Raw genomic sequence first — 25,253 nt, forward strand, 5'->3', positions numbered from 1 at the left:
AATATTTACATGTATGTATATCCATTTTAAATCCAGCAAGTAGGTAAATACATGCATATGGGTGGGTAAATGTTAAAATATAGAGTTAACAGTGTTGTTTTACTTCATCTGAGATATTGGCAAATTCCATAATCTATCACATGCTAGGATCCTTGTATTTATAGAAGTTGAAATTAAGGTTAAATGGCAATTGTCATTAGTCTCCTACAGTACCCCACCTCTACATCAGCCAATTCCTAATTACAATCATCAGTAACTCTGAAGCTTGTAGCACTATTGAGTAGACTTCCCTGCTGAATGCAAGTATATCCCATGAGCAGACATATACAGAGCACTGAAGTAGGAATTAGGAAGAAATTAAAAAGAATCAGGAAACCAGGCCATTGACCTCAGGGAGCTTTCAATCTAGCTGAAAAAAAGATAAGATCATATATATTCTTATCATATCTTTAAAAACATCATGAAGCCACACACAACACAGTAATTTTTTTCAAGTTGAAAATATAATCATTGAAGCAATTCAAAGTATCATCTGTGCCAAAAGGAACTGATTTTTAAATTTTCCTAAAGGAAATGGCTTTAAGTTGGTTATGGATGTGAATTAATAGAGCAGATGGGGCGGGGGAGTCTCCTTTCACTAAAATCCTGAGCATTCTTTGTTTATCCTGACCTCTGCATGGCCCAGCATCATGATGAAACTGTATTCATATTGGCTTTCTGTTTTTTACTTGATGAGACCGAAAACTCCTTGTCTTTATGACTTTTTCATTCCTTGCCTGCCTAAGCACATTTTAAGCATATGCTAAATACTTGCTGAGCTGACTTGGAATGATAGAAATGAAATGAAGAAAGGTTTCTCACCTAGAAAGGAACACAAGAGGCTACTGATTATCATATGGCATTATTAAAGTCTATAAAGCTCTTGGTAGACAAAAATTAACACCTTGATTAAATGAGATAAGCCTAACAAGAATAATTGGAAAGTATGTGAATTTTAAAAAGCAGCTTTAAACATTTTTTTAAAAAATAGGGAAAATGCAGCTTGACAGAAGTGGACAAATATGAAAAAATTGTGATATGGTTACCAAAAGAAAAACAGTCATTTTAGCCCACCCTAGCAAAGGCTACTAATAAAGGAGGAGTTCAGCCCCAGGTACCAGGCATTAAGGAGGACACTGAAAAACTGCAGTGCACCCACAGACCACTGACCATGACGTGATATGACATTAAACCACATCCCATAGGAAAGGTTCAAAAAGGTACAGGAGTATAAGAAAAATCCAACCTGAAGAAGGTATGCGTTCATGAGAAATAATAGTTGTCAAAACCAGAACTCTTGGGTTGGGGTTTTGGCTCAGTGATAGAGCACTTGTCTGGCATGTGCGACGCACTGGGTTTGATTCTCAGCATCACATATAAATAAGTAAAATAAAGGTCCATTGAAACTAAAAATATATTTAAAAAAAAAACAGAACTCATGCTCTCTTTTAGAGGAATACCTTTATCTTCAGTTTATAATTTAGTTAATATAATTTCTATCATTTCTCAGAAAGGACTTTGACACTTTATTACATGATGGCTATAACTGATGTCAGATTCAAAATTAGAAATCAAAAATTCTATTTGATCATTTGATTTTCAAGCTGGACATAAAGTATGTCTTGGCATTATTACTAACTGTTAGCAACAAGTTCTGGAAACAGATGTAGTCTCGATATGTGTTCTAAATATGAAACACATTGCAAAAAGACTTGGAGATAAAAAATACATGCTGCTTATACACACTCTTACTGCACTATTTCCTGTCAGGAATAAAGTTTCTCTTGTTTTGTCCTTCCTTTGCTATTCCAGGTGAACAATATCTTTTTTCTTCTTTTTCCCTTTCTTCTTCTACCTGCCCTTCTTCCTTTTACTTTCTATCTTCTTTTTCACTAACACTTGTTTCAGTGCACATTACCAAGCACCTACTATATGCCAAAAACTGTGCCAAGTTATAAGGATTTAAAAAGACACTGTCCTTAAGAAGTTTACTTTCTATACAAAGAGAACAGCACATAATCAAACTATTACACTAAAGGAAAATGTGTTCACATGAGAGGTGTGTCCAAAGTACAGAAATGACACACAGAAGAGTGTAGATAAGAGAATGATCTACTAAGAGGAAAGTGATGCTGGAATGGGAATTCCTAAGAGGGAACAACAGGGCCCTGCCTATCAATGCAGAGAAGTGGGCTACGTGGAAATGGAAAGCAGCATGGCATACTTCAGGAATGCCAGGCATCTGTAAGAGAAAAGGAGCACCCTTTAACCCAGAGTCAAATATTCTGGAAGGTGGCTAAGTAAGTGCATAAGTGGACTGTTGTTTTTAACTAGGTCTATTTCATATTTGAGTTGATATGAATGATCACCTAAAGGTGAACATTTAGAAATGTATCTATGGGCAAAATTAAGAAAGATATTTTTATTTTAAAAAAACAGACTAAAGATATGGAAAAACCATTTGATAACAGTTGCTATGGCAGAGGAAGTACTTCCTTAGGAAGAAATGCCTAAAATGTTTTCTAACAAGAAAGATCACTGATAAAGTAACAGTAGGAATTAGTGAGATATTTCTAGGTGCAAGGAGAACATCCTTATGTTTTTAAAACTACAATGGCATCCTTAAAACAGAACACTATTAAATAGTAGAAAAAATGCTCCCTGATCTTAAGGCATGAAAAGACATGGAGGAGAAAATACGTATTACTAAGTAAAAGAAGCCAGTTTGAAAAAGCTGTGTATTTTGTGATTCCAACTATATGACATTCTCAAAACAGCAAAACCAAAGAGATAGTAGAAATATCTGTAGCTTCTAGGGGCTTGGGAGGAGAGAAGAGAGGATGAGATAAATAGGTGGTGTACAGGGGGTTTTTAGGGCAGGGAAACTATTCTGTATGGTTCTATAGTGGTGGATACGGATACATGGCAGTACACATTTGTCAAAACCCATACAATTGCATAACACAATGAAAGAAACACTAAGGTAAACTACAGAGTTAATTTCCTAACAATGTGTCAATATTAATTCATCAACTGTAACAAATGCGAGATGTAAATGATGGGAGAAAGTGGGAAGGGAGATGACAGGGGAGATTTGGAAATTGTACTTTCTGCTCAATTTTTCTGTAAACCTAAAACTACTCAAAAAAATAAGTATTGATTTAAAAACATATACGTAATATCATTTTTCTACTCTTTTGCAACTAATGATGCAACTTGGTTTTTCACTGGCATTTACTTGGTAAGGCAAATTTCTTAACTAAAAGTCCTAAGAACAAATGGATAGATGTCATCTTATTCCTTGCAGAACCTCTGGAGACATGTGGATGGGCAATTTTGAGTAATTCATTTATACAGGACCACAGACCCAATGAATAAACTGATATATTTTCAAATAGCAAAGAATCTTTAGTGACACTGAAAATAAAACTCAGGTTTCCTAAGTTAAATCGCCACTATCCTCTTCTCAGATCCAGTGCACCAGAGAGGCCATTGTATCATGAGAAAACTAATACTTTTGGTGAAATGAGGCTTACACTTGCAGGTTTACTTCTAGGAAAAGGAGACTGCAGCAAATCTTTCAATAAAATTTATAACCATGTGTTCACCATTCGTGCATAAGCATGATTCCTTTCATTACTAAATCTTTTCCCTATGTGTGGGTAGTTGTACATGTGTCAGAACTAAATCCCCACAAAAACAACTGACAAGAACCATGTATAAAACCAGAGTCAAACTATGTAGATAGGTTTCATTCTGAGCTTTCGTACCTCAGTCTAGCTGCAAATAGCTGTAATTAGTCATATAATCAAACCTAGTCAACTTTGTAAGCAGGATCAACTACCTCCAACTGATCTAGGAGGAACAGAAACCACTTCTTTGGTCCTTGGCATGAGTAAAGCAAAAGTTAGAGTAAACTGAGATCCAAGTTAGATTAAAACACATCTGCTCTTGTCAAAAGATAGCCTATTTTTAGAGAAAGAAACCACGATGAATTTTGACTTACAGAATGCAAAAAATAATCCAATCAATCACAGTTGATAAAATGGAGAATAATATTAAGCATTCCATTGTTAACATAGGGCTTTGCTTTTGTTTAGGGTCCATTAAATTTAATAACTTCCCCCTCTGTGGCTTTAAACAGAGAACTTCTTCAAAATAAGAGTAGCTCCTATTAAACTTAATTACTTGCCCGTGGCTGATGTGGCAGAGGTATGTTTACCAAACAGGTGGCTCTTAATAAAGGAATGAGTCTGTAGTAAAAAGTAGATGCTCTAGTGTTTTATTACAGTTGCTTTAACTTTCTGGTTTATTAGTATTAATTGCTGGAGTTTTCCTTTTAACCTTTCTTAAGGCGTTGCTCCCTCCTGTGCATTAGAGCTGCTATGCGAAAATAAATGCTCACATATACTTGGCACATTACTGAAGCTGCTGGTTTCAAAAATTTGACACAGGGGACTTGGTAAAGACTGGGTTATAAGAAAATTTTTAAATGAGCAACATCAAACACCACTGGGTTTGAAATTGCATAAAACAATACTCCTGACAGACTTTGAGTGACCAAATATATTTTTCCACTGGCAAGTCCTAGATTTTCTGGTAGTGATAAAATAATTTCTTAGTAACTTTACGTACTAATGACTATTCTTTGACCTTTGAAAAGACAAGAGTTTAGTAACTGAGAGTCATAAAAGTGGAAAATTCTTCAATAGTTTTGTGCAGTGAAGTGGAATTTTTAATACTTAAATATTTTGAATGAAGAGATTCAAGGCTATCTGCTTCAAGAGGAAAAAAGAACACTCAGAAATGTTATAGTTCTTTACTCTGTCCTATGTTTAAAAAATTCCACAAGCACAGAGGAAAATCTTCCATAAAACCTGTATTGGCTTTTCTCAGAGCAACAAGGCAGCCAACATCTATGTCCCTTCCCTGTGCATGTCCAATAGATGTCTCCAAAGTTTCTATCATTCCTCCAGAGAGCATCAGAAGGGTTCACAATAATCAAGATCAGAGACAAATATGTGTGTAAGTCCCTTCCACCTCCTGTATGCCAAACAGTGAGACAGTTGGGTCATTCAAAGCTATTTCTCTCAAATGGATAAGATGGAGAGGAATTATCTGCAGTGAAAATAAGTATGTAGGCTCTTCTTTAGGAAAATAATAAGAGCTCATATCTGACCTACATGTTAAGAACTAGACTCTATTAACAATTGTGCCTCTTTCCATGATAGGATTATTACATAAATACAAATACACTTTGAAGGTCAGCAATTATCTTGTAATAACCTCCAGAAAAGTAATTATAATCTTTGTGTCAAGCTTCACAAGTGCTTTGAACATTCAAAATGCCATGGGTAATATCATTACAATTATAAAGACATGCAATAGTTTGGGTTGTGTACAATTTGCTGGTCCTTGCTTTACCACACTTTGCACTTTAACAGAATCACTTAGAAATAACTTTGGTTACCTCTCTATAGTGGAATATTCTTTTAAGACCATATAAAATTAAGTGAAATTATGTATAAAATCACTAGGGGGGTAAAGGATGGTACTTAAAGACAGCCTATTACATGACAAAACCATACTTCTCGTAGTAAGTGAGGTGGAGCAGGACCAACTCCCACAGGGCTTCAGCACTTTAATGTCATCACACAGGTTTCTGATAAGCAGTATTTGATCTTTACAATTTAACTGAGTATAATCCAAACTCATTACAACAAAGTATACCCTATTTATCAATTGCATGGCAATTACATATCATTCAATTATAAACCTATATCCTATAACTGCTTTGTGTTGGGGGGTGGTACAGGGCATTGAACCCAGGGGCACTCTATAACTAAGCTACATCCTCAAACCTTTTCTTAAATTTTATTTTGAGACAGGATTTCACTAAGTTTGAGACCCAAGTTGGCCTCAAACTTGCAATTCTCCTACCTCAGCTTCTCAAGTAGCTGAGATTATATGTATATGATCTATGCCCAGCTCTATTATTATTCTTATTACAATATTTAAGATATATAAAATTAAGGAAATATTCCTGAGTCTTCATATTGCACCTCTGAACTTTAAAACATCTAGTGTACATCTTTCTCTAGGAATTGTAAGTAACGTACCCTTATCATTTTATTTTATCTTTATTTTATTTATAAATTCCTTCCAAAAAGGGTATAAGGAAGGCTACAGGAACTAAACGATATAATATCATCATCGCTATTATAATTCACTAAATTCTAGCACTGTGCCATACTTGAAAAAGTATTCTGAAGGAAGAATGATAATAATAAAGGAAGTTATAAAATTAGATCCTCTGAAGGTCTTTAAATAGGTTAAATAATGGTCTTTCTTTGACATATTCTTTTAGGATGGAACACAATTTCTTTAGAAACAGATCTTCCTAAAGGATCTTTCTTTATTCCTATAAGCCCTTGGAACAGAATATTATCATGCCTAGTCAAAGTAAGTGTAACTCAACATTTTCTATTTTATGACATAATTGAACAGCTATTTTTTCTTAATGTTTTATTGACTTTTTGTGAATGACACCAGTTGCTTTTAGCTCTATAAATATTTATTTTAAATCTACATAATAATAATAATAGTAAATGTGTGGTTACTTCTTTTTTGATTCTACCAAAATTTATTTGACTTCTTCCTATTTTAGGTTCTCTCCAATTATTTAATATTTTTTGGAATGTCAGTTGAATTTATTATTATATTATAATTTCTTGCCTTTTTATTGGTTCTTTTTAGTTATATGTAATATTAGGATTCATTCTAATGTAATTATAAAAGCATGGGACATAATTTGCTCTAAGTTAGTCCCCAGTACTTCCCCTTTCCCTCCCCTCCTCTCTCCATGTTTCCTTCCCTCTAAATGCATAAGTTCTTCTATGTGCTATGTATTGTGTTGCTTTCTGAATGCCATGAGAATATTAACTCATTTAATTATTTAAATATTCCAAGGGATTTTGATTTTCCATGTTCTCTGTAGTGACCCATTTTGTAAAACCTAATAATCCCCTTTAAAAGTTTAGATTTTTAATTTACTTGATTCATTTAAGCCAAGACTTGCTGGCAAATTCTGTATGGATATGGAATTTTTAAAACAATTTTCACTTCAAAACATTAGCTACAATCTATTTGGCTCATACTGTGTGTCAGGTTTATCCTGAGCCCTTTATACTCTCACAATAATCCTACGAGATAAATATTATATCCCTATTTACAATAATAAAATTGAGTTTCAGACAAGTAAGAAGCTTGCCTAATATTTGTAAAAGCTGTAATTCAAACTTGGATCTTCACCTCTAATCTTACTATGTATGTATAGCCCTTTCCTGCTATTTGCTTGAGAAACAAAGCCTTCCCCTTCTCATCCAAAAATCATATGTGAATATTTTATGTATCCCTTTAGACAGGGAGATGAGAACTGATTTCTATTCATGAAAAGATAAACTGCTTTGGAAAGCATCTCAAAAAGTGATCACGGGACTTTTTAGGGATGTTGATGGAGGCTTATAGCTTAGCTGCCCACATTACAGGGAAACAGCCTTATTTGGCACAGAGTATATGAAGACTATAGAGGTCCAGGAGTTGTCTCAATCCATAGAGCTTTACTTACTAAAGCTCAAAAACACACACCCGTCTCATTATGAAGTCTCATTTGTAGGAGCCTCTGTGTCATGGATCTTAAGGATGGCTTTAGATATTGAGGGGAATACTCATAAAATAGAAACTGTTTAACATAACCCCTAGAAACCTATGAGGCAGGCTCAACTCCAAGGAGGTTCTCAGGATGGGACCCAGTGAAGTGAAGAAGGTGCTCACTCCTGATATGACACCCCAAGTTCATCAGGTAGTGCCCCAATGTGCAGGCACAACCCACAGCCAAGAGCAAGGTCAAGGTGAAGCAGGGTTCCTCCAGTTTCCTGACAGTCCATGTCTAGTTGTTTCTTCCTGTTTCCCTACATGCTGACAAGAGGGATTTTCTGTTCTCTGTAATGTTTATACAGAACCTCCCACCTTGGCCCCATGTTACTTCTTTACCAGTAACAACTCACAGAGATGCTTGATGAGGAGGAAAAAACTGGACTAAACTCACTTTTAAACCAGTTTAAAGCAGGGGTTCATTTTTATCTTTGGCCAAAGATCAATATACAGTTGGATAATTAACCAGTTTCTGCTCCTATCCCTTTCTCTGTGGAACAAGAAGAGTTATGGTGTGGTTTTATAGAAATTTTTAAGTAATTCTCAGTAAACTGGCACAAAATAAGCTGGCTGTTCTACACTACACATGTAAATGATAAGTAGTCAATGTTATTTTCAATGGTTTTCCTGGTGAATTCACATGCAAATATACTTCAATAAGAAAATGCTATAGATAAGTGTCTCTAAAACTATAATGGCTCCCTGAGGTTTTTTCTTCCAGGTACTGCTACAGAAAAAAAGCAAAATCTGCTTCACTCACAGAGGGTTGGGCAGATGGAAGCCCAAAGAGACCTCTAAATATAAGCCCTATATAAAATAAAATAAAACAGTGTGCTGGTGATATAGCCCATCACATTGAGTGACTGCCTCGCATGCTCTAGGCCCAGGTTCGAGTCCCCAGCACTGTGGGATTGCGGAAATAAAATAAAACAGACTCTTGGTATGAAATACTGAAGGAATGACCAGAACTAACTCAACACCATCAAATTCTGGGCCTTCACTCCCACACCAGCCTTTGTTATCCCCTTCGGTGCCTACTCCTCCTTTCCTGTGTTTTTAATTAATGTTTACCTAAAGGAGATAGTGATTCCAGTCAAGGAAGTTGATAACTAAAATTCTATATTCTGCACAATTCCCCAATAAATACCATGTGATTCATAAAAATAGTAATAGCAATCATAAATTAAAAGTGATAACATGGTTTTCCAAAGACTCTTGCAGTTCTCCCTCCACCCCTCTTTGTTCTCTACTCACCCCCATGAAGTCCATCTGCTGCAGAAAATGTGAAGGCACTAGGACCAGAGAGCCCTTTCCTGCTATTTGCTTGAGAAACAAAGCCTTCCCTCCTCCCAAGGTGAAAGAAATAAAGAAGTCTGAACTAATCAAAACCTGCAAGCCTGCTGGTGGAGCTTCAGCTTGTCAGTGATGCAACTCAGCGGAGAGAGTAACGGCTTCGAGCTTTGCAGAAAATGAGAGCGGGAGAGAAACAGAGACAGAAACAGAAACACAAAGAGAGAAAGAAAGGCATTAACCTGGCCAGGAGTCACTCTGATGCTTGGGGCCCGAACGCTGAGAAGACAGTCTGGCAACATGGGATGCAGTGTGTGTGTGCCTCTGTGTGTGTCTAACAACTATTCTTATGGGGGACAGCATTGTAGTTCACCGGTCAGGGTGAATGGACAGACTCTTTTTCTTAATCACAGACTCAAATGGTTGGCTGAAGGCCTTTAACTTTTCCATACTTGTCAGCCTAAAGTCTTACCGACATTTTCTGGCTCTCTATGATGAATTTGCCAGAATAAGAAGGGAGCAGCCACATTCTTTTAGCAAATGTATTTCCACCATGAGGCACAAATTTGTGGGTACTGAGGCTGTCACAATTAGAGTGACAGCAGGGTGCTGCATGCTTCCTGGAAAGGCTGCCTTGGACTTGAGCGGGCCACTCAGGGGCCACACATTGCCTTCTGAGACTCTCCAGGCCTCACTGCACTTCAAATGACTGGTTTCTGGTAAGGATCCTAAGTTTTCAGGGACTCTCTCTTGAAACTGACTAGTATGGACTCCTGGCATTTATAAGTCCTTAGGAACAGTGGGCTGCACCATCCATCTGTAATTTGGTTTACAGGCAAATGTTAGGAAAAGAAAGGAACATAAGCATAGGAAGGCCTGGCATAAGACCCTCAGGAGAAGGCCCTAGTTATGAGTTATCACCCCCCAATTCAACAGGACACTAACTGAATGACATTAAACACCATCTTAAGAAAAGTATGCCAGTTCTGGTGGATTTTCAGTCTCTGGACTTAAAATGTTCAAGTGTTTGATAATCCCATAATTCAAAAGACCCAGTTGCCTATTGTCATTCCCTTGCCCACATGCTTCTGATAGAGAATTACTGTGAGCATAGATAAGACAGGTTTGGTCCATCCCACTTCCCCCAACCCCTGCACAGGGGTGGGTTTTCAGTTAAAGCTCAATCTTTACCTGAAATACGCCTGGGCACATCGGTGATGGCAGGAAGCCCAGTACCCCGTGTGGAAGACAGCGGGGTGGTGGAGTGAATGGACGGGGACGTCATCTGGCTCAGGTAAGAGGGGTAAGACTGGTCATAGGACCACGGTGGGGAAGACTGTGCCTGCCTGGGGTCTGGGAAAAAGAAGAAGAAGAAGAAAAAAAAAAAAAGCTTTAGTACATGAGACACTGCAGCCTTAGAAACATGCAATCCAAATTTAGAAAGGGTAAAGCAAGAAAAAAAATGAGAACATATAAGAAATAACTCTTCCTTACAGCCTCACTCATGAATTCTCTGAAGAGCACAAAACCTTCTAGACTTCAAGTCCCAGAGAAAGCAACAAAATGGATCACAAACAAAGACTTTCGGTCTCTCTCACACATAAATATTTCTATTTGAATAATTTAACGTCATTTAGAAAACAATCTGCTCTGGTTATCTTTACAAAGTGGAATTTATTTTACTTATTTCCTGTGTTCTCTTAAATTCTTCCATTGGATATGTTTTAGTTAAAGTTAGAATTTCATTTTTCGAAAAATTAACTTGATTAAAGAACAAATACTATTTCTTTTACTATTATATAACCAGCTACTATCTTTCAGACATGCTTTTTGGTTTTAAAGTGCATGATTCCATGATTTCAGCACAGTCCAATTTCCTCCCAGGCAGGTCAATGGAATACCACTTTCCAGCATAAAGATCAAGGGCTAGGGTAGGCATTAGGACAGAGGTGACAGCATACAAAAGGAGTGGAAAAGAGGAGAGCAGATTATTTATTCTCTTGCTAAATTAAACCAGAAAATAACCTTTAAGAAAAAAAGAAAACTTAATTTCAAAGTCAACTACCGTTAAAAACTAAAAACCTTCATTGCCATCCAGTTTTAATGTTAAACATATGAGTTTCTAACAGTAAGTGACTCAAAACAGGAGAACAGGGAAATGTTTTTAATCCTATTGAAAAGCGTTTTTAAAAAATCACATATCTGGAATGTGGCCTAGTGTTACCTACAGTCACTATAGTAATAAAAGTAATGGCCAGAAAACTAGTTAGGGTTAATTGCTTAGAATTAACAATGACTTTTGATGCATCTCTATGGAGTCTCTTGGAGGTAAAAACCCAAGGCTGAGTAGATTTGTTAAAAGACCTTCAGTCTTTTAATAATAAAAAAAAAGGTATGTTCCCAACATAAGAAAGTATGTACTATTTCAAACGGTTTTGCTTACTTGAAGACTAGCCAAACAGAATCATGAGCAAGTTTCACTTATATGTTTTTTACACTAACTTTTAAATTTTACAGGACAGCTTGGTATATCAGAAGATGCATGAATTTCAGATTGTTCAGAATTAGGGTCAGAATTAGTTCTGAGATTCTTTTCTGTATGGCCTAAGTTAATTACTCAGTCACACTGAGCCTCAGTTTCCTCATCTAAAAAAGGGAGGAAGGATTATAATACTTATATCATAGGGTGTGAAATTCACATGAAAAAATTATCACAAGAAGACTAGAATGGGAGTCATTCAGTATGTATTAATATTAAAAAAAAAAAACACCTCTTAGTAACATAGGGTAGTTCCATGTTTAAAGCATAGCTGAACTGGAATTAATACATTTGGAATAGGCTTAAAATTGTCACCTATCACTCTTTGAAAATGAAAAGCTTAATTTTCAAAAATTATTAGTGTATTCAAACAGTTAATTCAGGTTTATCTCTAAAAATAAAAAGGAATATATAATAAGACAAGGGTTTTTCGTGAAATGATTACTCTCGAAGTTCCTTGGTGTTTCTATACAGTCAAAGCAACTGAGTTTCAGTTATTTCTTGTTTATTTGTTCAATTCAGAAACAATTTATTTAAAGACTGTCTAAGTAGGACATACTTCCTTGAGTGGAAATAATTAAATACATCTGGATATTTATCTGATGCTTACTGATATCAACAAAGAGAAAAACTGAATTTTAAGGAATATTTGCCTAAATTTGCAATTTGAATAAAATGTAATAAATGGTCAACATATACTTTTCCTTCAGAAATCTAAAATATACCTGATTATTAAAAGTAACGAACTTCTGAGTTTTAAAACTTATGAGGCTGAGGTTATATAGACTGGCAATATTTTAAATCTGAATGACTGGTCCTTGTTACATATCTGATATTGATATACTTCCTTGCCTTACCCCACAAATGTAATTCACTATTCGGGAAACTGGTAAATGATCTTCAGATGGAGAAAGATTCGTTCTTTATGGCTCAGGAAAATAACCCCATAAAGACAAGGCCTACTTTCAAGCAGCATTTTCATAGCTAAAGGAAGTGGGCACACAAGACTAAAATTTGGATTTGAGTTCTAATCTAACTTCATCAGATAACTCCCTGAACAAGTAGTTTAACCTGTATGTCCATTCCTCTACTGTGACATATGGCTAGTAGTGAGATAGGGACCTTTGCCTCAAAAAGGAGGAAAATACAAAGAAATATAAAGAATGACTTAAATGATGAAAGTTAGTTTAAACATGTCACAAAGTAATTAGGGTACTTAACTTAGAGATAAGATACATTCTTGGGCAGAAGGGCAGCCCAGTACAGTGGGAAATAGATGGGCTTTTTATTTTTATTTTTTATTTTTTTTTTTTGTCATAGATGGACACAATATCTTTATTTATTTATTTATTTTTATGTGGTGCTAAGGATCGATCACAGTTCCTCACACATGCCAGGCAAGCACTCTATCACTATGCCACAACCCCAGCCCCACGGATGGGTTTTTCATACCAGAGAATCTGAGCTAGAGCCTCAGCTCTGCTACTTAAAAGCTGACCTCAGCTAGGTTAGCCAACTTTATGAATCTCCAGTTTTCTCATCCAGAAATGAGGCAATGTAACATGGTAATGTGAACATGGCAAGGTGGCTTAGCACACTGACTGGGCAGACAAACCTAGACTAGAATTACAGCTCCCTACTATGCTGATCAGGTCACTTAAACTTCTGGGGCATCAGTGGCTCATCTGTAAAATGAGGATGATGATATTTATTGTGTTTTTTGAGTATTACATGAACTAGGCCATATCTGATAAAAGTATCTGGCACTCTCATAGCACATATTAAGTAGATAATAAATAGAAATGCTATCTGTAAAATGACTACAATAATAACTACTGTTGTGCTTGTTTGGAAAATTAGATGACATAATAAATGTAAAAGCATTTTGATACCTGTAAAGTACTATATTAAAACTATTATTGTGCACTTTAGGAGCTCATATGGCCAAGGCTCAGCCATGTGACCTTGGGTATCTTTCTTAATGCTGCTGAGTTTTAATTTCCTCATCTGTAAAGTGAGAGTGATAGTACTATCTCAGTTGGATCCTCAGAGTGAAAATCAAATAATATATAGTGAATGGCAAATCATTATTCAAAAAGACTAAAATATCTAACTCTAAGCCATCTGGGGTAGCTGGGTTTATCTAGTGTTATTCTTAAAGATTTCCAAGATCAGGCTCAGTATAATTAAGTATAAGGCCTTGTACATAATAGGTACTTAATAAACATATCTAATGAACCCCCAGGGTGGCTTGAGTAAGGGAATATTAAAACGAGGTTATAATTAGTCATTCTCTAATTTCCTCTTCAGCTATGAAACAGTTGTATCAGTGAGGTTTTAGATTTTACATAAACTTCCTGGCTGTCAGAATTTATACTTAGAATAGTCTATTAAAGCATAATTTTGCTTTTTCAGTGGAGGCCCTTCCTAAAGATATCCCAGATTAGAAAAAATAACTTCTCACTATCCCTAAACAAGTGAAAAGCTCTTTGTTTTTGAACTCTCAGAGGACAGACTGCAGTTCAGCCAATCTCTTTCAAGGTCACTCTCCTAAGATTCTATGATAATGATAAAGAGAGAGAGAGTTCCTAAAGAAAAATAAAATAAAAGAACTGCCCCAAGGGATTCACTAGTTCTGCTACAAGTAATGTTTAAAAGGGGCAAAAACCTTAAAGAATACAAGGCAACAATCTCCAAACATCCCATGCCTTGTCCAATACCCTGAGAATGAGTCATCATCAATCTCATTTCCACAATTTCTGGACTAGACAAACTATATAACCTGTCTAAGCTTCAAGCATCCTCATCTGCAAAGTGGGGAGAAATAAAAATACCTCTTTCATAAAGTTGTTATGAAGACTGAGATAATGTAATAGAGGGGTTAGTATATGGAAAGAACCCAATAAATGTTGGCCACAATTAGAACCTCTATCTTCACTGAACCTGTATTTGCAATCAGTCCTATTCCTTTGGTAGAGGAAAATTTCAGAGAGAGTCCTGAGGTTAGTAGGTTCATAATTTAAAAAATATAATGGTGTTAGTCGTGTAGATATCCCTTAGATCTTTTAACCTTAATCATATTCATTCTTAGTCTTAGTTTCTTCCCCCAGAGAGAAATCCTCATCTTTTTAGTGTATTTTCAAATACTGTACACTTTGACTCTTTCAATCTTTTAGTGAGAAAAAAATGCTAGAAAATACTTTGACTTACTAAATGCTCAATCACCAAGAAAAATATAATCCTATCATAAATATATGATTATAGCATATTTGCTTTCTTGTGGACAATTATTAACACTTACAGTAGAGAAAATTTACCTCAACCTGATCTCATGAAGGATTTCTGAACTAAGCTTCCTGAAGAAACCTGAAACTTCTGAGATTCATTCTTAACTTGGATGAGTCAGAGCAGGTGATAGGTGTTTTTTAGCCCTCAACAATCAATCCTAAAGTCACTAAGAGGGAAGACATAGGGCCTTGCTCTGAAACAAACCTACTAATTAACCATGAATAAACATGAAACTGTCCTCATCTCACCTCAAGGCCCACAGAGCAAGTATAACCCATTCCTTCCCCAGTCAGAGGTACTTTGAATGTATCTTTGTCTGAGTATGCAGAAACTTGGAGGAAGTACCATGTGCTACTACTCCCAACATAAATAAGAACAGCCTTGATTTCTACATCTCAAGAGGACAGAGGTGGTGATCTTGGCCTTGAGGTTACATCCTGGGTGACCTGTAACTATGTGAAAGCATTTACTCATTTTCAGAAGATAACTCTAAATAACACTATTTCACAGAGGGTCAACAAAATAAAAGCTGTTGATTGAAATTTAAATATTCTTACATGATGATTTAAAAACTATAATTAATTCTTTTTTACAATGGAAATCTTCACAAACCATATCAGTGTTATTTTTATCACTAGGGTATAGAGACTTAAAGTATCAACTTTTTTTTATGTATAGAGATGACAGCTTAAAAACAAAATCTTCTGAGTGTTTTTTATGTGCTTGGGAAATCTGAAATACTAAATATGACTTCACCTCTATTTCTCTGCTAACTTCTATCCTGCCACCTAAAACAGGGAGTTTTAAAGGGAAGTGGAAATCAAATTGGACTATACTGAAATTGAAAAAAATCAGGTATTTCCTATATAATGGGCCTCCTGTATTTATAGGAAGGACATGATTAATCAAAATGACTAAATGGGAGAGAAGAGAAAGTGCCAGAGGACCAAGCTGTTCCTAAAGACCATGAAGATGATACACATGAGAAAATAGTCACCAGTACTGTGAAAGCAAGCTAAAACCTGCCACGAGACATATATGGCTAAGCCATTTATTGGACCCCTTAGATCTGTAATTGCATAATTCGAGAAGAAACTGTGGTTTCCTTTGTGAGAGTAGACCAAATCCAGGTATTAAGAGCCAGGTTAAATTCTTCTCTCCTGTCTTAGGTAGAAGTCACCAAAGGCCAGAAAAGGGCACCAGTCATTTGACATAACGTATTCCTTTAGCATTTGTTTCAACTGAGGCAGGCTATTGCAAGTATGTTTGTGTTTTATTAAAAGCTCCAGAAATGAACCGTGGAGCACCAGTGTCAGAGTACTTTTGTAAGTTCTCCTTCTAGGGTAGTGTTCCTCAGCTTAGACTTCCTGGAGAGTGCTAGCATCTGCTATGCACTTTATAAACTCCCAAAACCTAACAATACAGACTGGAATGTACTCAGCCATGCTGGAGAATGCTAACTGGGAGAGGGGTGGCTCATACGTCTCAAACAATCTTTCATCAGGTGATAAAATGGAGACAACCATTGATGTAAACCTGGGACATAAAGAAAGCAAATTGTCTTCTTTGAGCTGGACTAGAGCTTCTGAAGTTCAATCACTGGTACAGGGAAGAAATAGGGTAGCTGCACACTTCCTAAAATGACATAAAGAGTAATGGACTCTAAGAATTTCTACACTTTCAAATGATTGGAAAACCAAAATTCATGTCTACATGACTGAACTTTAAACACTTGAGGTCACAATAAGAAAGGAGGGAGTAGGGCAGATAGTTGTGGGGAAAGGCACTGGAGGAAAATGAACTGCAGGAAGACATGTAGAATTTCTAAATGAATAGATTTTGAGTGGGGGAAGTAGAGCAGGAAGATAGTTTTATAAAAGTGCAATAACAGGTTCACATGTAAGCTCAGAGGTTGCTGATAGCAAGTAAACACTTTGGTTGAATGTGTAGGTGTGCAGAAGGGTCTGCTTTTCTAAGAAGCACACATGAGGCACACCATGGACCTGGTGCTGAACTTCATATAGAGATTGGAGCAAACAAGTCCATAGGGGCAAACCCTGAGCTGACATACAAAAGGCTTCCTCCTGTTCGTGCTGTCAACAGGCTTCTGGGTAAAATGACTCAGCCACAGCCAGAAGTTTCTGCCAAAGCTCAGTATGTCTGCAATGAGTACCTGCTCTATTTGGGGAGTAGGGTACAATTAGAGATCCCCACATTCCCATTCTTTATCCTCCACTCAAATTAGGCTGTATAAACCTCAAATATTTCTTGAAAAAACTGGAGTATTTAAAATAAAGTATATATAGCATCTACTAGTTTAGAACTATGCCTCTTGATTATACCAGGGTAGAATATGGTCAATAATCTTAACACAGGGAAGCAAATTTATCATTTTCTAGCCTTTTCTGTCATATTATTATCATTCAGCATACAAATATTTTCATATTCATACTACAGAGATTCCTATTTCAAAACAATTTTCACTAAATACTAAATGTTAAATTCTATGTCTTTCCTAAGAAGTCTTCTACTAGCTAGACTGGAGTTTTTTGGTTTTTTTGTTTTTTTTTTTTTAATGATCTCTCTCCACTCACTCCTGGTTTGCTTGACTAGAAGGAAACATGATTTTAAAGCAAACAGAATCTTCCAAGCATAGGAAGAGCATAGACTGGAGGTTTTGGCACTAACTATGCAGTTGTATACCAATAAATTACCTTTTCTGACTCTCACTGTTTTCACCTATAAAATAAGAATAGAGAGTTATCTCTAAGATGTTTTCTAGCTATAAAATTATATGTTTCTAACTATGATTCAGAAAAAGTAAGCTCCCTACACTCAGTCTTATCAGCAGTTTCAACAGCAAATACTGAAGTCATGCAGAGTTGATCTGGGGTGGCTGTGAAAGGCAGCTGATGGAAGCTGATACTCTATGGAGCATTTTGGCTCACATCAGCAAAGTCCCAAGGGTAGGATTCTGACTCCCTTCTTGTCCCAAACAAAAGCCTTCTCAAACTGACCAAGGTGATTACCAGAACCATTTGGCAGGAGACCAACCCAACTGATTCACAGAGTTTTAAACTGAAATTTAAGGAAAAAATCAATAAGCTATTTGAATAAAACTGGGTGCTATATAGGGAACCCAGGCATGACAACAAGTTTACAATGCAAACACTGGACGAGAGACTTAGTAAATCTTAGAAGACAAAAGCAGGGAAGAGAATGAGAAGTGATTAGGTATATCCTAAGATATCATATCCTGCAACAAGATGTAACAAAAGACACCAGAAGGAAGTTGCACTGTTAGGACAAGATGACAAGAAGAGACTCTGGACTATCACCAACTTTTGGCTAAATGGGACTCACAACTTTCCCACAGAAAAGGGGATACTTTTCTTATTTAAAAGAAAAAAACCTAGGAGAAGAAGAGGGAGGATCTTCATGTCACGCCTAAGCTAGCCTCAGCTTTGGCATATCCTGAACCTCAATGGTTAAGCCAGCAAGAGGAAAAGAATAAGATACAAATGGGTAGGACCAGAACTTGAAATATAACTGGGATGTGGTGCTGGTCAAGTGGAGTGACCTTTAGTTCAAATCACAACATCAAAGTGGTTCCCATTCCCACAAGAATGGAAGTTAAACTCCATGTATGTATGATATGTCAAAATACACTCTACTGTCATGTATAACTAGAAAAAAATTTTAAAATAAGCCTTTAAAAAAAAGTGGTTGTAATAAACTCAGGTTTGAATCAGGCTGGTATCAACATCCAGGGGTTCAGATACAGCAGCTGATATATTACTGAAGGTTTCCAGTCATGGATGAGGTTATCTATGGCTCAAAAATTGTCTTCCAGTCGTTCATTCTTGCATTTAAAAAATATTTATTGAGTGTCCACTCTAGCACTGTGCTAGGCACTAGGAATATTAACAGTGAATAAAGAACAACCTAATTCCTGCTCTCATGGAGTTTACAGTTAGCAGAGACTGACATTAATCAAACAATCATACAACAGTAACAAGTGCTAAAAAGAAGACATCCATGGCACCATAAAAACATACAGATGGGAACTCCAACTTCACCTGGGCATCAGAGAAGTCTTCTCTAAGGTGATGATGAAGCCAAGACCTTAATGGCAAGCAGAAGTCCAGGAATGACCCGGGGGGATGAAGAGGGTTTTAGGCCACAGAACAGAACGTATTCAGTTCCTGAGAAGGAGTCAGTATAGGGCTTTTTTTTTTTTTTTTTTTTTTTTTTTTTTTTTTTTTTGAGGACTTGATAGGAAGCCCGAGTGTTTGCAGAGCACTAACAAAAGCTTCAAAATAGTGTGAGATGAAGATGCAGAGCAGCAGAGCAGGCAGGGAGGAGCCAGGTTATGCAGAACCTGCTGGGCTAGGCTACAAGTTTTGGTTTTCATGCTAAGTACAACAGAAGGTCAATTTAGGTTTTTTTATTCTGGGGTGACACAATCAGATACGCATTTTTAAAAATTTCCCTCTGTAGTATCTTACAGAAACAGGCAGGAAGTTCAGACTTAAACCAGACACCCAAGGGTATGTAGGGAAAACAGCAGCCAGGATAGTGCAGAGTCCAGGGCTGTACCAGGAAACCCAGAAGCAGGTTTAGGGCACTTAGTGGCCTCCAGTCACCATCTGACTGTGGGGATGAGGCTCCTGAGACATTCAGCCTGGAGGATTGGCTCTTGGATGGGCAAGGTGACCCTGGGGTAATAAGCCTTAAACATTTTGATTGGCTCCACCTCATATGTTCTGATTCAAGGTTAAAGAATGGGCATCTATACTTTTAACAATCTCCCCAGGTGAGGCTAATATATGCCAAAGTTTGAGAACAATGGGCATAATTTTTATTCATGACAGTTAGAAAGGAAAATTACCCAACACTATTTTGATTTAATCATCCCTATCAAGAAGAATGATCTTCAAATAGAAAAAGCAGAACAAACATGCTTAAGAGGAAATTAAGGCCCAAGAGAGGTGAGGAAATAAGGAAGAACAGCTTGCTGTTTTAGATTAATTCAATTCTCTGCTCCAAGATGAATTATGTCCCACAATATTGCAAGAATTTATGGCAACTAGTAAGCAAAAGCCTTCTACTTGACAGAGCAGGATCTAAAAAGTTCTTCCTTATAAGTAAAATATGTCTGCCTATAATTCTACTCACTACTATTCTTAGTTTTGGTCTCTGAATTTACTATTCCATTTCCACGTGACAGTTGATAAGTTATTTGATGATAATGCCTTCAAAGTTGACTATACAAAATATAAGAGGTTTTATATTCCCTTATCCTATTTACCTTATTCTGAAATGTCTTTGCTATTGGTAAATGTGTTTCAACTATTTTTCTGGAACCACTGTTAGTATTAACTCGCTTGCAATCTACTAAGAACATAAGTCATTTTCAAAAGTCTATGTGCAAAGAGCTCTTCACATTTGTTTACCACAGTAACTAGGAAAGCAGAAAGGGTTCGCTAAAAACCTGTTTCTAAGACTACCAGAGTAATAGATTAGAAGAAAAATCACCTACCTATTATGTAACTGAACCTCAGCAAAGAAAATGCCTTATCTCTAATATGACTTATAGGTAATTTAAAAGCCTACGAGAAAGTGATCGTTAATACAGATCATGGTCAGCTTAGAGACAGGTATATAGTGGCATTATAGTCCTAGATCTGTCCAGCTTCTTCACCAAAGTCTTAAAGCATTACAAGCAACCTTCCTTAGCTTCAAAATGAGACAAAATTGTGAACCAACATAATGGATGAAGAATCAGAACTATAAAAATAATCCTATAAGATGTAAAGAGGAAATCAAAGAAGAAAAACAGTATAGTGATTCATTTGGTCAACTGCAAGACAAGATGGAGGAAACCTGTCCTTTGGGCTACAAGCCACAGTGTGAAGGGATCACAAAAGGTGAACATAACCTTAGGATATTTTAATGGAATATCAGTAAACCCCCACTGACCTGGTCAGACACAGCTTGAGGTGTGTATTTTTTGAGAGACAGGGTCAGACTGAAGCCCTGGCTTTCAGACTAAAGTCAGAACAAGGTGTGGGAACTTCCTCTGTCATGTGAGGACGAAGAAACAATCAAGAGTTCCCATTTTCCCTTCACCTTGCCAAACCATACTCCTACTTCCCACCTGAAGTGAAGCTCAGATTTCTCCAGGCTTTCCTCCTAACCTGAGTGCAGTTCAATATCCAAGTCCACAGCATAAGTCAACTCCTCTTCAGAAGCTCTTCCTTTTTTACCACACTCTCTTTACAGGCCATTCCCCCACAATGCTAACTGGCTCAGCACCTTCCTATTTCCCTAACTTGTACTATGTCCTCCATGGAGTCCTAGGAGAAGATGTCATCACACCGAGGATCCACCACACCACAGCCCACTCCTGTTCACAAATTGCAACCACTGCAGATGATCACACATTCCACTGCTTGTCCCTTCCAACAACCTAAAATATTACCATTTCTCTTCATTCTTTCCCTTACACTTTCACTCTCTTCCCCACCTAAAACTATCCTGTCAGATTTCACCTTCCAGAGACACATTTCTAATTTCAGTTCTGAAAGTTTCAGAAATCGAGTGCCTCAGTGTTCTTACTCAGTAAATAGGGTTCACAATTCTGACTCTCTGGTTAAATCTGTCTTTTAAGTACTATTAAAACAAATTGTTTTTAAACCACTGCAAAGCAAGTCCTTATCACAATAAACAAAGCCCTAAAAATAATCAGATAGTCAGAACTGGGAGTAGTGCCACACAACTTTATTCCCGGAATGCTTTTGCATATATTAAAATGAATAAATGGAATAAAAATACTTTTTAGTCTGAAAAAAGTCTAAATATATTATTGTTTCTATTACTCCTCCTTAAGCAATGTATCTGAACTGTGTGTGAAGCCATGGGTACCTAACCATGATTAAACATCGAGATATACCACCCAAGGATCCCTCATAGCAAAGTGCAGGCCTGATTTGCCCCTCTCCTGGGCTACCCCTATAGTGATTTCCTTCAAAAGTACTCCTGATCCTTTTATCCATAGTCCATTGTAAAAGGTAAAAAGGAATAAAATAGGTTCCCAGGGAAACAGTAAAGGGGAAGGTAAGCATACCTGTATGTAAACACATATACATACTTATACATGTACTAAACCAAAATCAAACATAAAACCATAGAGAAGATGATGCTTTGGAAAAGAATGGGAGAATGAAACCAAGATTTCCTCTGGGCAGAAACCTAAAGATGGACTACAGATGGAACAGTCTTCGGGAAGAGAGAAATAAAATGAAGCATTATACAGGAAATATATGGACTCTTCTTAACATGACTATATATTAACTATGAGTTTTAAATTCCAAATAGAAGAAAATTACAAAGATAAGTTTTTGGAACATGAAATTAATTTTTCTCAGAGCATCAACCCTGTCTACTTTTCTAAAAGCATAACAAAGCCAAAATATCTTCAGTTAATAAGGGAATTCCAAATGACAGAAATTGAAACAAGAGCACTTTTAAGAAGTTAATCTGTGATACTGCTAGCAAGCTAAGCAACAAAACGACCTGCTGACCACCAGCCCTTCACAGGGTCCTGTGGAGCATCATTCTATGAAGCCAGCATGAGCTGCACCTAAATTCTACTCTTCCTCAGAAAATGACTGCCAAAGTTAAACAGATGAGAAATAGTGTTTACACACAGGATTTGTGCTTAAAAAAAAAAAAAAAGGATTGTGATCAGCAACTTCCTCTAAAGAGATTTCCTACATATGCATGGCAGCTGAGAATTTACCCAGCTAGCCCACCCAAAGAATCTCAAAGGAAGAAGACAGGACAGGATTTCCAGTAACTTCTGAAGTTCAAACACAGTACCATCAAACTAGAGGGAAGTACTTCCAATAGCATGTCTTTGAGTGTGGTGACTCCAGCTACTTAAGACACAAGTTGCCCACAAGTGAGTAGGACCACAGTGGCTGTGAGGCTGAGTTTCACATCCCTACACTTCTGGGAGCCCATAGTCTTCTTCCTTCTCACCAACAGTTCTTAAGCCTCTAGTGGGTTCCTGCTCCCTCACACTCACAGCCACCACCACCCATGCCCACTTCAGCTCCCAACTTGTTTCACATTACAGAATCAGGCGGTCACTCAGTACTTGAAGAGAATGGTAATTTGAGACACACTACTCAATTGTGCATTCCTATTTCTAAGCCTGACATGTGATAAGCATTTAATAAATGATTGCTAATAGTAATTCAATAAAATTACTATAAACTATAAAAATACTAGGGCTAGAACAATAGTGAGTTCCTGAAGAAGTCAATGACCTAGTTGTTCATCAGCCAACCAAAGTCATCAAGCAGCAGGCACTATTTAAGACAATGAAGACACAGAGATAAAAACATGTCCCCAGACTTTAAAAAGTTCAAAGTCTGCTGGAAGCAACAGACATGCAATCAAGTAACTGTCACTATGTGGAACATGATATAATAGAGGGTTTGCACAAGGTGCTATGGGAGCCTGACTCAGCTTGAATAGGTCATAAGAGATGGCAGCATTTCCTCCCAGTTATCAAGAAAGAATAGAAATGCATTTGGAAAAACAATACAAGAAAGGATGTCCACAATGAAAGAAAAACATGAATACAATGACACATTAAATAAAAACCCAAAAGAGACAGCAGGTGAAATTGCAAATAGCTTGCTTATACACTACAAAAGGAGAAGGTCACCAGAAATAACATGATGGAATATCTAGCAGCAAATACAGAAGTATCAATAATCTACTCCTGGCTGAAGGACCACTAAAAATGGAGGTCTGAGCCAAAAACAAAAACAAAAAAACAAAAAACTGTCCTATGTACTTCCTTCCAACATTCACATATGGGCAAAGTCATTTTCAATGAATGCTCAAAAAAAAAAAAAAAAAACCCAAGAATAAAGAGAAATCTTTTAAAGAAGAAAGGAATCCTGCAATCCAGAAAGTATCAAGTGAGGGAAAAACCTTGAATGGTTGTGGGAAGTCTTAGGAGCTGCTGTAGAGGTGAGAATGTCTCCTTTATAGCTTCCTCTTCTTTTTTCCACCTGACTGCTTCTCTGAACTTCCCACCCCAACCCCAACCCAGCCTCATTTTCTTTGAATCTTACCCATGTAAGTAAATGGCACTGCCATCCTCCAGTTGCCCAGGTAAAAAACCATCAAGTCTTATTTTCCCTGGTCATCAGCAAGATGGAATGGACAGTTTCCTGAACATAACTCTGCTTGTATCTTTGCCCCCTTATGATCCATTCTTCACACAGCATCCAAACAGATTTTAAACATGTAAATAATTAGATAATGTCCTTCTCTTGTTTCATTCTTCAACAGCACCCCACTGCAAACAAAAGCTCCTTATCATGGCCTTCAAGACTCTCCATAACCTAGCCCCTGCCTTTCTGTATTATTCTCTTTGCATGAGTTTCCACCTTACAGATCTTCAAAAGTCTTCAAAATCCTTTCCCAACTTTCCAACCAAAATTACCTCCTTCCCTCCCTAAGTTGTTTCCTATCAATTACCTCATTTCATTTTCTCACAGCACTTATTAGAAATAATCTTGTATGTATATTTATTTATCCATTTGCTGACTATATCTATCACTAAAAATAAGTTCCTTATGAACAAATATTATTTCTATCTTTTTCACTTATATTGATGCCTGACAAACAGTAAGCACTCAATAAACATTTTCTGAATGAATAATTAAAATAATAGCAGCACATGTCCCACCCCAAAGATGAGATTAATGTTCCAACCTATTAGACCCAAATGCCTAAATCAGCAGAACTATTTTTAGTTATATGTGGCCCATCCAAAGTGCACTGTGTTTAAAACAGTAATTCTCTTGAAAGATACCTCCTAACATAGCATCCTTACTCTATTGCCATCACACCATTGTTCTGAATCAGAGGTAGACATTTGTTGCAGACTAGGTATTTCCTGATGCCTGGAGATAGGCAGCAGTTATCTGAATGATAAAAAGAGGTACAGAGGAAGAAACTTCCTCAGGAAGCTGCGGGGAGGCCCTGGGTTCTCTGGTGCAGCATCAGCCATCAAAGACTTCTAAAGAGTGACACCACTAAATTGGTCATGCAGAGAAGGCAGTGCCCCACCTTGGCTAGAACCTTTGGCCCTAAGAATTGCAGGAAGCATTCAAGAAGACTAATTATGATACACTGAATACTTATAACTTTCTCGGATTTCTTTTTGCTCTTCCGAGACTCTGAAGTCTTCTGACTTTTATGTTGGCAAGTAAAGAACTAGTGATAACTATAAAACCATGACTATTATCTTGAGTTTTGAGATAAGACCTGGAGATAACAAAAGTGCCAAGCCAAT

General features: G+C 36.9%; 1 protein-coding gene across 6 annotated transcripts in view; it reads right to left on the reverse strand.

Moving 5' to 3' along the window:
* Positions 1–25,253, reverse strand: part of RUNX2 (RUNX family transcription factor 2) — a 211,216-nt gene that overhangs the window by 25,270 nt on the left and 160,693 nt on the right. For 5 of the 6 annotated variants that reach the window (XM_079147684.1, XM_079147683.1, XM_079147682.1 and 2 more), the window contains one exon: positions 10,234–10,395. The exons of the other annotated variant lie outside the window; for it this stretch is intronic. In XM_079147684.1, coding sequence (XP_079003810.1) covers positions 10,234–10,395 — 162 coding nt within the window. The remainder of the gene's footprint in view (positions 1–10,233; positions 10,396–25,253) is intronic. 6 annotated transcript variants of the gene reach the window in all.

Source organism: Sciurus vulgaris, assembly GCF_902686455.1.
Source record: "Sciurus vulgaris genome assembly, chromosome: 7".
Lineage (NCBI taxonomy): Eukaryota > Metazoa > Chordata > Mammalia > Rodentia > Sciuridae > Sciurus > Sciurus vulgaris.